The 10,870-nt window shown below is 37.1% G+C and overlaps 1 protein-coding gene across 2 annotated transcripts in view; it reads left to right on the forward strand.

Moving 5' to 3' along the window:
• SV2B (synaptic vesicle glycoprotein 2B) overlaps positions 1-10,870 on the forward strand; it is a 192,222-nt gene that overhangs the window by 169,012 nt on the left and 12,340 nt on the right. For both annotated transcript variants that reach the window (XM_011947396.1, XM_011947397.1), the window contains one exon: positions 8,836-8,969. In XM_011947396.1, the coding sequence (XP_011802786.1) occupies positions 8,836-8,969 (134 nt within the window). The remainder of the gene's footprint in view (positions 1-8,835; positions 8,970-10,870) is intronic.

Raw genomic sequence — 10,870 nt, forward strand, 5'->3', positions numbered from 1 at the left:
CATGAGCCACCACGCCTGGCTCTAAATAAGAATATTCTTCAACTGCAGTGGGACTAAATTTCAGTACAGTAAAGCTCCTTGAAGATGCCAGTGGTGGGCCAGGTCAATGCAGCTTCTGGTTTCTTGATCCCAGAAAGTTGCCAAGGCCGGGTCCTGGCTTTGATTGTTTACTAACAAGCTGAGCCATCCTAGGCATATCTATGACCTGTCTAAGCCTAGGATTCCACATCAGAATGTGATAATATTGATGTAGAATGTATATCATATTTCAGAGTTAATAAAATTTATCAGCCAAGTTTTGTAGCTTACTCCAGGTCCTGCATAATTTTGTGGGGCATCTTCCTGGGTAGTTTGTACTTTGGCTGCTGAAAATTGGATTGCTTTTCCCCTGTCAAACATGTGCACATGTTGTAGCAAATAAATAAGACTCCTATTGAGTTTTGGATGTTTATTTTGTCTTTGACCTCCCTGATAGTTCTGTTTTTCTCTTGTTATATAATCCTATCATCTGCAAATAACTAGTTCTTTGACTCCTTTTTTCTCTTTTTTTTGTTATAAAACATTTCAAATATGCAAAGAATAGAGAATATAAGCAGCCCCATTCAGAGCACCTAGCTTTATAAAATCATAAACTACGTTTACTTCAGATGTCAAAATTGATTAAGCATTACTCACTGTATTACTCTTTTTGACAATATTCTTCTCCCTCCCCAGAGGTCATGATCACCATTGTCGTAAGTTTGATGCTTTACATTCATGCATGTTTTTATACTTTTTGCATATACTTATGTATCATAAGCATTGTACAGCAGTCTTTTGAATGTTTCAAAATTTAGATAAAACCATACTATATTACATGTGTAGATCTATAATTATAAATTATGCAACTTGCTTTTTTGTGTAGAATTACAATTTTGAGAATACTCTGTGTTGGGGGAGATAGCTACATAACTCAATTTCATTTAATTCAAATTTTTATATGCATATTTCATAATGTATTTATCTGTTCTCCTTTTGAAGGATATTTAAGTAGTTAATAAACTTTTCTTGCTATTACAAATAAAGTTGCAAAAAGTGTTGTCAGGAAAGAATTTTTCTAGGCTATGTACCTAGAAGAGGAATTGCTGGGTGAAAGGCTAGGAACATTGTTCTCCAAAGGGATTGCATTAATTTGAACTCTCACCAGTAGTATACGGTGTATATTTAGCTTATACTGTTCTTGTTCAACTTTGGTATCATTGTTATGTCCTCTTTTTCTTTTCCTTAAAGGAAACTATATAAGATAGGGATTGTTAATTTTTTGAAGGTTTGTTAAACCAGCCTCTATAACCAAGTGAGCCTGCCATCTATGGAGACAATACATTTAGATGACCAATTCATTTTGTAATGGTATTTGTATATTCAGGTGTGGTAGTTCTTCTTTTGAAAAATTATATTTTAAAAGTTTTACAATTTATCAGCATAAAAGTATTCATTGTATTTTCTTAGGATATTTAAAATCTGTTGGATCTGTAATTATAAGTCCTCCTTTTTTGTATAAATACAATTTCCATTAATATTCACTCTTCAGCTCACCTGTTATTTAGAAGTGCATTTTAAGTGTCAAAACACTGTTAAATATTGATAATTTATATATACTTGTGCTATTACCAGATGATGGTCTGTATGATATTTATTCTTAGAAATCAAAATGTGTTAGGATTTTGTTTTTGTTGTTGTTAGGTGTATGTATATTTATAACCATTATATGTTACTGTGAATTGAAACCTTTGCCATTATGTAATGTACCCTTAATCCCTGATAGTAATCTTTGTTGTAAATTTACTATCTGATATTATCTAAATCTCCAGCATCTTTCTGATCAGTGTTTGTGTAACTTTTTCCAATTTTTTGCTTTCAATCTATGTATATTTTTGTAATTAAGTGAATTTCTTATAATTAATATACAGTTAGGTCTTCCTTTCTCCACCTAAACTGACTCTCTTTATTTTAAATTCATGTGTATAGAACATTTATACTTATTGTAATTACTTATAGTGTTGAATTACAGCCTATCATCTTGCTATCTTGCTGGCTACTTTCTTTTTTTTTAAATTAAGCCATATATATATATGTATATATGTTATACTTTATGTTCTAGGGTACATGTGCAGAACGTGCAGGTTTGTTACATATGTATATGTGTGCCATGTTGGTGTGCTGCACCCATTTACTCGTCATTTACATTAGGTATGTCTCCCAATGCTATCCCTCCCCACTCCTCCCACCCCACAACAGGCCCCGGTGTGTGATGTTCCCCTTCCTGTGTCCAAGTGTTCTCATTACTCAATTCCCACCTATGAGTTAGAACATGCAGTGTTTGGTTTTCTGTTCTTGTGATAGTTTGCTGAGAATGATGGTTTCCAGCTGCATCCATGTCCCTACAAAGGACATGAACTCATCCTTTTTATGGCTGCATAGTATTCCATGGTGTATATGTGCCACATTTTCTTGATCCAGTCTGTCAATGATGGACATTTGGGTTGGTTCCAAGTCTTTGCTATTGTGTATAGTGCTTGCTGCCTATTTTCTATTTGTTTTGCATGTTTTTTTTTTTTTTCTTTTTTCCTACCCTCTTTTAGATAATTTTCACAATTCCATTTTACCTTCACTATTGGTTTGTTACTTATTCCTCTTTGTAAAAATTTAGTGGTGCCTTAGAACTTAGAATATACATCTTTAATTAATCATAATGTGCCTTCAAGTATTATTCTATTACTTCACTTTTAGTGTAACAGCCTTACAACAGAACACTCACATTTCTTCTCTCCTGTTTTATGTGATTGTTGTCATATGTACTTCTTTTACATATGCTATAAACACGATATGTTGCTACTGTTTTTGCTTTACCCAGTGAACTATCTTTTAGAACGATTAAAAATAAGAGAAAAATAGGCTGAACACAGTGACTGACACCTGTAATCCTAGCACTTTGGGAGGCTAAGGTGGGTGGAATGCCTGAACTCAGGAGTTTGAGACCAGCCTAGGCAACATGGTAAAACCTTGTCTCTACTAAAAATACAAAAAATTAGCCAGGTATGCTGTTGCACGCTTGTGGTCCCAGCTGTGTGGGAGGCTGAGGCAGGAGAATTGCTTGAACCTGGGAGGTGAAGGTGCAGTGAGCTGAGATACCACCACTTTACTCCAGCCTGGGTGACAGAGTGAGATTCCGTCTCCAAAAAAAAAAAAAAAAAAAAAAAAAAAAAGAAAGAAAAATGTATTTAACCAGTTCTAGAGATCTTCATCTTTTTGTGAACATCCAAGTTTCAAATGTAGATAGGTATTGTATTTCTTATGCCTGAGAAACTTCCCTTTATTATTCCTTGTAGCAAAATGATGATGGCAATACATTTTCTCAGTATTTGTTTGTCTGAAAGATCTGCTTCTTCTGCAATTTTGAAAATATTTTTGCGGGGTATAAAATCTGGGTCGACAGTTTTTTTGTTTTTGTTTTTTTTTCCATTCAGAAATTTAAAGCTTTCACCCTGTTGTCTTTTGGCTTGCATACTTTCTGATGAGAAGTCTGCTGTATTCTTACCTTTATTTATTTATTTTTTGTATGTAACATGATTTTTTTTCCTTTTGCTTCAAGATTTTCCCTTTATATTTGATATTCAGCTATTTGAACATCATGTGCTTAGGTGTACCACCACCTCCTCATCTTTCTTCTCCTCCTTCTTCTTGGGATTTACTCTACTGAGGTTCTATAAGTTTTATGAACTTATGATTTGATTCGTTTCACTACTTTAGGAAAATCCTTTGCCTTTGTCTTTCCAAATACTTCTTCTTTCTCTTATCTTTCTTGAATTCCAATTGCACCTATGTCAGATTGTTTAATATTTTCCCATAGCTCTTAGATGATTTTCTCTGTTTCTTCCCTTATTTTTCTGTTTATGTTTCAATTTTGGTAGTATTTTTTGAGTTATCTGTAATTCCAGTAATCCTTTGTTTTTGCCACGATGAGCCTAATAGTGAGTCCATTAAAGACCTTCTTAATATGTGTTACGCTATATAAAACAATTCTAGCATTTCTGTCTGAATCTTATAGCTTGCATCTTTTTGCTGGAATTCCTCAACTGCTCTTGCATGCTATCTATTTTTTCCTTTAAGACTTTAATATGTTAATTATATTAAATTCCCTGCCTGATAGTTCCAGTATTTATATTGTATCTGAGTATTATTATTATTATGATTTGTTGAGGTGGCATTTTGCTCTTGTTGTCCAGGCTGGAGTGCCATGGCACGATCTCAGCTCACCGCAACCTCTACCTCCCAGGTTCAAGCGATTCTCCTGCCTCAGCCTCCTGAGTAACTGGGATTACAGGCATGTGCTACCATGATGACCTAATTTTTTGTATTTTTAGTAGAGATGGAATTTCTCCATGTTGATCAGACTAGTCTCGAACTCCCGACCTCAGGTGATCCACCCGCCTTGGCCTTCCAACTGAGTATTACTTTTTAAATGATTATGTCTTGATATGATGTTGTTTTATTCTTGCTTCTTTGTGTGTCCTGTAATGTTGGGTTGCAATTCAGATGTTTTGTATGACAGTAGGGACTAAAAATTGTGTACACCTCTTTTGCTAGGCCGTAACAGTATGTGGGGAGGTTAAGAAAATCTAGGCAGTAGTTGAGCTTGGTTTGGATTTTGTTTTAGTTATGGTTACCTTAGAAACTTTTTTAAACTTCCTTTTTTATTGAGGAATAATTTATGTACAGTAAATTTACCCCTTTTATTATATAGCCCTGTGAGTTTTGGCAAATGCGTGCAGTCATGTAACCACCACCACAAGCAAGATACAGGACAATTCCATTACCTCCTGGATTTCCCCATGCCATTTTGTGGTCAGCCCTTTCTCCATCCCCAGTCCTTGGCAGCCAGTGATCTTCTTTATGTTCCTTACATGGAATTATACAATAGGAAGCCTTTTGAATTTGCTTCTTTTACTTAGCATAATGCATTTGGGATTTATCCATGTTATTGTATTTTTAGTAGTTTATTTTTATTGTGGAGTAGTATTCCATGATTGGAAAGTGTTACTGTATTTTGTTTATCCATTTATCAGTTGAAGGGATCTTTGAATTGTTTCCAGATTTTGGCATGGTTAAATTACTGTTTGACTTAGGATGTTTCTAACTATATTTATATATGAATTTGTTCTACTGTTTTTCTCTTGCTAATTTAATGTTTTTATCTTTATTATTTCCCTTTTTGTTCTATGTTTTATGCTTCAGTTATTGTTCCTAAAGGCAGTAAATGTGCTAGGATCTTTGTAAAGGAGACAGAATGAGGTACAGTGATTTCACCACTCAGGTATCTTTGAGTGTATGAAAAAAAAGAGAGAGGAAGTTGGATTTTACTGCCAGACTCACTGAGGCACAAGAATATATGTGCTTACACTATTTGATTGACATTGGCACCAGGATTTCCTCCCATCATGAACATTTTCTGATTCTTCATTCAATAATATTTCAATATTTGAGGAAGTAAGATGGCCATCTCCTAAGTTCACTCTTTTATTTCTTTCTTGGTGCTACACACATAAAAGTACTCCTCGTTTAGGAAACCATGCTAGAGCTGCAAAAAGAGCCATCTTCTCAACATCCCTATTTTATAGATTTTTTTTTTTTAAATGCAGGCTTAGAGAGGAGAAGAAAATTGTTTGAGGGCTCCTGGTGGTTAAGTTCTGAAAATTAGACTCTTCATTGTTTTGGAGAGTGGCATCACAGGTTAGGTGAAGGCCTGACCTCTACACCTGGAGAATGTGAGAAGTTACACAGAGTATTCAGGAAAGAATTTGTTTCCTCTTCTCTTGAAGCAAATTAGGCCCAAGTACATATTTTCTGAAGTGATCATCTTATTTGTCTTTTGATTTACCTCAGATTAGGACCTGATCTAAGATAATATGTAAGAGACCGGGATTCCTATTCTTAAGAACTCTATTTCATTTCATGGTGGCTAGAGAGCTTATTAAAATATTTATGTGCGTGAACTTTGGGGAGCCATAGCCTTTATTTATTTTCTCCTTAAATGATGATGTAATTTAAGTGACAGAGAATTCTCTGCTTTCAAAAAAGGCAATTGAAGGGTGTATATGACATGCATCTGTGTCTGCACATGCTTTTCCCTGTGTCTGGAATACATGTCCTTATCTTTGCTTAGAGAGCTTTCACTCTTCCTTCAGGGTAAGTCACCTCATACTTTACCCAACTGGATCACAAGTGTCCCCTTAGAAGTGGTTTTATAGCATACCTCTATCTTGATAATCATCACACTAAATTTTCAGGGCTGGTTTTCTTGTTTATCTCTTTAATTAGACTGAATTTCTTTAGGGTGATGCCCTCAAGCCTAACACATGTTGAATGTGACTTTGGTGTAGCTTAAATCACTTGCTGGACTAACCATTGGGCCTGAAGCAACTGAAACAAAGCATATGTAATGACACTTTTGTCATAGACCTTGGATTGCCAATGGCTTCTGTTGCCTTAAAGGAAAAGCTTACAAAGTACTGTTGCTAACATTTCTTTCATCTTTTGAACTCTCCTGAATGAAGAATCTTGGGTGGGCTAGTTCAGTATATAGACTGGAGATTGGGGGAGATGATTTATGTAAAGAGTCATAAAATATGTGTTGGCCCTTTCTCCTTTTATCTCTTTCCTTATAGCTCTGGCTTTTTCTAACTCACTTGGAGAGACATTTTAAGGGCTGCCTGCGTCAGACCCATTTATGATTTATGGCTCTGCCTTCTCAGCCACCCTGGGAAGAATATTAAAATATCACCCAAGGCTACATCAGCAGCCTATTACTATATTAAAGAGAAGGATATATTAAGAAATGCAAAGGCCTACAACAGTCTCCAGGAATAGCTCTCTTAAGTAAACACGTCTAGCTTATACATTTTGACATCAGAGGCATCTTCTTGTAACAAAAGACTTACCAGTTAGTTTTCCTATGGAAACCTGAATAATTTAGTGATAGCTTTTGGAGGCCCCTATTTAAGTCTGTGGCAAATTTGGCCCTAAGAAAAATTTCTCAAAATAGTTTGGTTTTCTAGACCAATGATTCTCAAATTTCTTTAAGTATAATAATCTGGTCTCGGCCATTGGTGACTCTGGTTCAAGAGGCATAGGCTGGAATTTAGGAAATGACATCTTTAATAATAACCTCAAGCTTATTCTGATGCAAGTAGTCTGGGGTCCTGCTTTTGGTGAACACTTGCCCAGGACGTCTTGTTGTGTGCAGTGTTTTAGCAGAAGCTAATGATTGGCAGCTCTAGGTTAGGGTTCTGAGCAGGACACGATAGAGCGTGAAGGGTAAGGGTCACTGGCCATTGTAGGTAGTCATGGAGTGAATTATTTGGTGGCCCTTTTGAAGAGGAACAATGGCCACCAGCACCCTGTGCTGTCTCTGTCGTGGTGATTTCCACTGTATTGTAGTTGCCTATTTGCTTGCACTTTTTTCCAATTAGACTGGAGAGCAGGGACCTTGTCTTTCCTCTCTATACTCATAGCACCTAGTACCATGCTCAGTGTTTGCCGAAGACTAAGTATGTAAGTGAATGAATAGAAAAATGAAAGAATGTGTTGTAATTACTTACAAATGAAGACATATTTAAAGGTTTCCAGCCTAAAAGGTTGACCAAGCTTGTTAAATATAGCCAACAGAGGAAGATGGTAATGTATGTGAAATATATTTTTAAATGTTGCATTGTTTTTTCCTATCAAATATGCAGGAGTTGGAGAGGTGCAGTGACTCCCACATGGGGCTCCACCTCATAATTGTCTAGGTGCCTTACTGTCTTATTAACTGAGTTTAAAAAGAAGTGAACAAATCATACATACACTTGTCATAAAGTGAAAATTAAGTGTATTATTCCTCACTTCCATTGTACCTCCCTGGAAACAACCATTTCTATCAGTTTCTTGTGTAGCTCTCCAGATATATTTGGAAGCATATGTATCCATACCCTTTCTTACCTGAATGAGCCCGTGTTACAAACTCTATGTTGCATCTTGATTTTTTAACTTAACAATATATCTTAAAGATTATTCCATATTAACACATATAGATCTACCTCATTTACTACGATGGCTACATGGTATTCCGTTATATGGCATCTATTACATATGTATGTAGGCAGTAATCCATTGTTGTTACAAGCAGTGTTGCAATGAAGATCAGTGAATGTATCTTTTTGAATACGTGGACAAGTATGTGTAGGATAAATTCCTAGAGGTGGTATTCCTAGGTCAAAGAGAATGTGCATTTCAAAGTTTGCAAAATTGCTCCCCAAAGAGGCTGCATGGATTATATTCTACCAATAGTGTGAATGAAAGTACCTATTTCCCCACATTTTTGTTGGGACAATTTAAAAAAAATAAAGATTCTCAGACCGTCACAATTCTATGGCTTCCAAAACTTCTAGAACCAGTCCAGGGACCTGCTTGTTTTAAAAGTATCTCAGAAAGTGAGATGTTACCAGTATTTAAACTTCACACTATTTCACATTTCTGTGATTCTGACTCAGAAGGTCCGTGGACCTGCCTTTGAAAACCACCAGGTTGGTGCATAGCACTCCGTATGCACCTACACTAGACACCGGCTTCCAGGTCCTGAAGCCCTTCCCCACTAATAAACAAACAGCTAAGAAGTGGGGAAGTAGTCCGGGTTGAAAATAATGCTCTGGCACCTTTTGCTTGCAGATCTCCTTTTTCTGCTTTGCTGTGTTTTCCATTTTGGTCTTAAGTCTCTTTTCTTCTCAGATGAATCACTCAGAGGTCAACCTCTTCCCACAGGTTCACAAGAATGTACTTTAAACATGTACTCTTTGAGGACACATTCTTTGACGAGTGCTATTTTGAAGATGTAACATCAACAGATACCTACTTCAAAAATTGTACCATTGAATCAACCATCTTTTATAACACAGGTAGGTAAGAAGATTAACAGACTGAATAGACTGTAACAAGAGACAACTAGTGTTGTCCAAGAATCAAAATGCTGAGGCATAAACTTCAGGAGTAGGAAAGTATTCATAGATACAAATGCCAAGCCTTGGTAGGGAAATGGATTTTAGCCCCAGGCATGGCACAAATTAGGTGCACAGCCTTTGCTAAGGCATTTAATGTATCTGTGTCTTAGTTTTATCACAAATGAAGTGGAAACAAAAGTTCCAGCCAAATATCCTCATCTCGGTGAGGCTGATGCTATACACGAAGGGTCTTTGGTACAAACGAAGGATGACACAAATAACAACTAGCATTCCAGGAAGGCTGCATTTTATGCAGGGAATGCATGCATTCTTGAAGACCTTGCATAATTTGAAACTTGCAAAATGCAAGACTCATGTTCTCACAATAATAAATGAAAAGGGAAAATTACATCTGTTCACATTTTGTGCATAAAGTGAAATACGAAGACTATTTTAAAATCATACTTTTCTAGATTTCTGTGATTTAAAAAGTCACAAAATTCTACCACTTCACCACTTCTTGTTACTTTTACTACCCTCCTCGTAAATTAATAACATACCAAGTGAAGTTGGGGTATAAGGAAACCAACTGAGCTTCATTAGGGGGCTTTACCTACATTGTCTCAATGGAGAAATGTACTGTTTTTTTTTATCCTTCTTTTATAGCTAAGGAAACCAAGTTAAGGAAATCAAGACTTAAGCGACTTGCTCAAGGCCATGGTTAGCAAGTGGAGGGAGTTTGGATTCATTCCTCAATGGTTTGGCTCTAAAACCTGCAATCTTTCCACAGAACGACTTGCATTATGTCCAGATCTATGCTTTATTTTTGGCATCAGCAGCAAGGGATAGTTTATATAAGAACATCCTTTTCCTCTATGATATCAGCCTCAAGAGCTTCAATATCTGGTCTCTAAATATTCTGGACTCTCTTAGTAATTCATTCTGGCACTTACCTTCCTGAATTTCCTTTTAGACTGATCTGGAAACAATGATGAGTTCCAGAAGTTTACTAAGTGTCATTAAAAACTGGCATATCGTTTTATGATTTCTTTTTTTTTTTTTTTTTTTTTGAGATGGAGTCTCGCTCTGTCGCCCAGGCTGGAGTGCTGTGGCCGGATCTCAGCTCACTGCAAGCTCCGCCTCCTGGGTTCACGCCATTCTCCTGTCTCAGCCTCCCGGGTAGCTGGGACTACAGGGGACGCCACCTCGCCCGGCTAGTTTTTTTTTTGTAGTTTTTAGTAGAGACGGGGTTTCACTGTGTTAGCCAGGATGGTCTCGATCTCCTGACCTCGTGATCCGCCCATCTCGGCCTCCCAAAGTGCTGGGATTACAGGCTTGAGCCACCGTGCCGGGCCTCGTTTTATGATTTCAAGTTTGAATGATGCCTCCTCATTTGAATACTCTGATCATGGAGATTCTTGCAAACACATGTAGTCAGGAAATGTCAGAGCTGGGAGAAGCAGTGGAGATGATCAGGTGTACTCTTCCAATTTTGTAGATATTTTAGGTAGAGCCTCAGGGAGGTTAAAGAGGGTCAACAGCAGGGCCAGTTCCCCAAACGCAGGTTTCTGGGGAGCCTGTTTAGGACTTCCTCTGTCAGAACAGCTGATCTTAGAAGGTGTCAGAAGACTTGCAAACTGGTTCCAATGCAAATGGCTTTTATTTTTTAAGAATGTTCAGGTTTTGGCACAGACTACAGCAGGGGCTCTGGAGTGATTGGCTCCATCTGGAACCAACTCTCTTGTGTTCTGCTTCCCTATGCCAGGCAGCCTCCAAGGAGAGGCCTAGCTGTCATGGTCCTCAGTGTCTCAGTGTCACCTGATTAGTACAAACAGGACTGTTATCCAGCTGGAGAGTCG

Source organism: Colobus angolensis, unplaced genomic scaffold (genome assembly GCF_000951035.1).
Source record: "Colobus angolensis palliatus isolate OR3802 unplaced genomic scaffold, Cang.pa_1.0 Scaffold264, whole genome shotgun sequence".
In the NCBI taxonomy this organism is placed as follows: Eukaryota; Metazoa; Chordata; class Mammalia; order Primates; family Cercopithecidae; genus Colobus; species Colobus angolensis.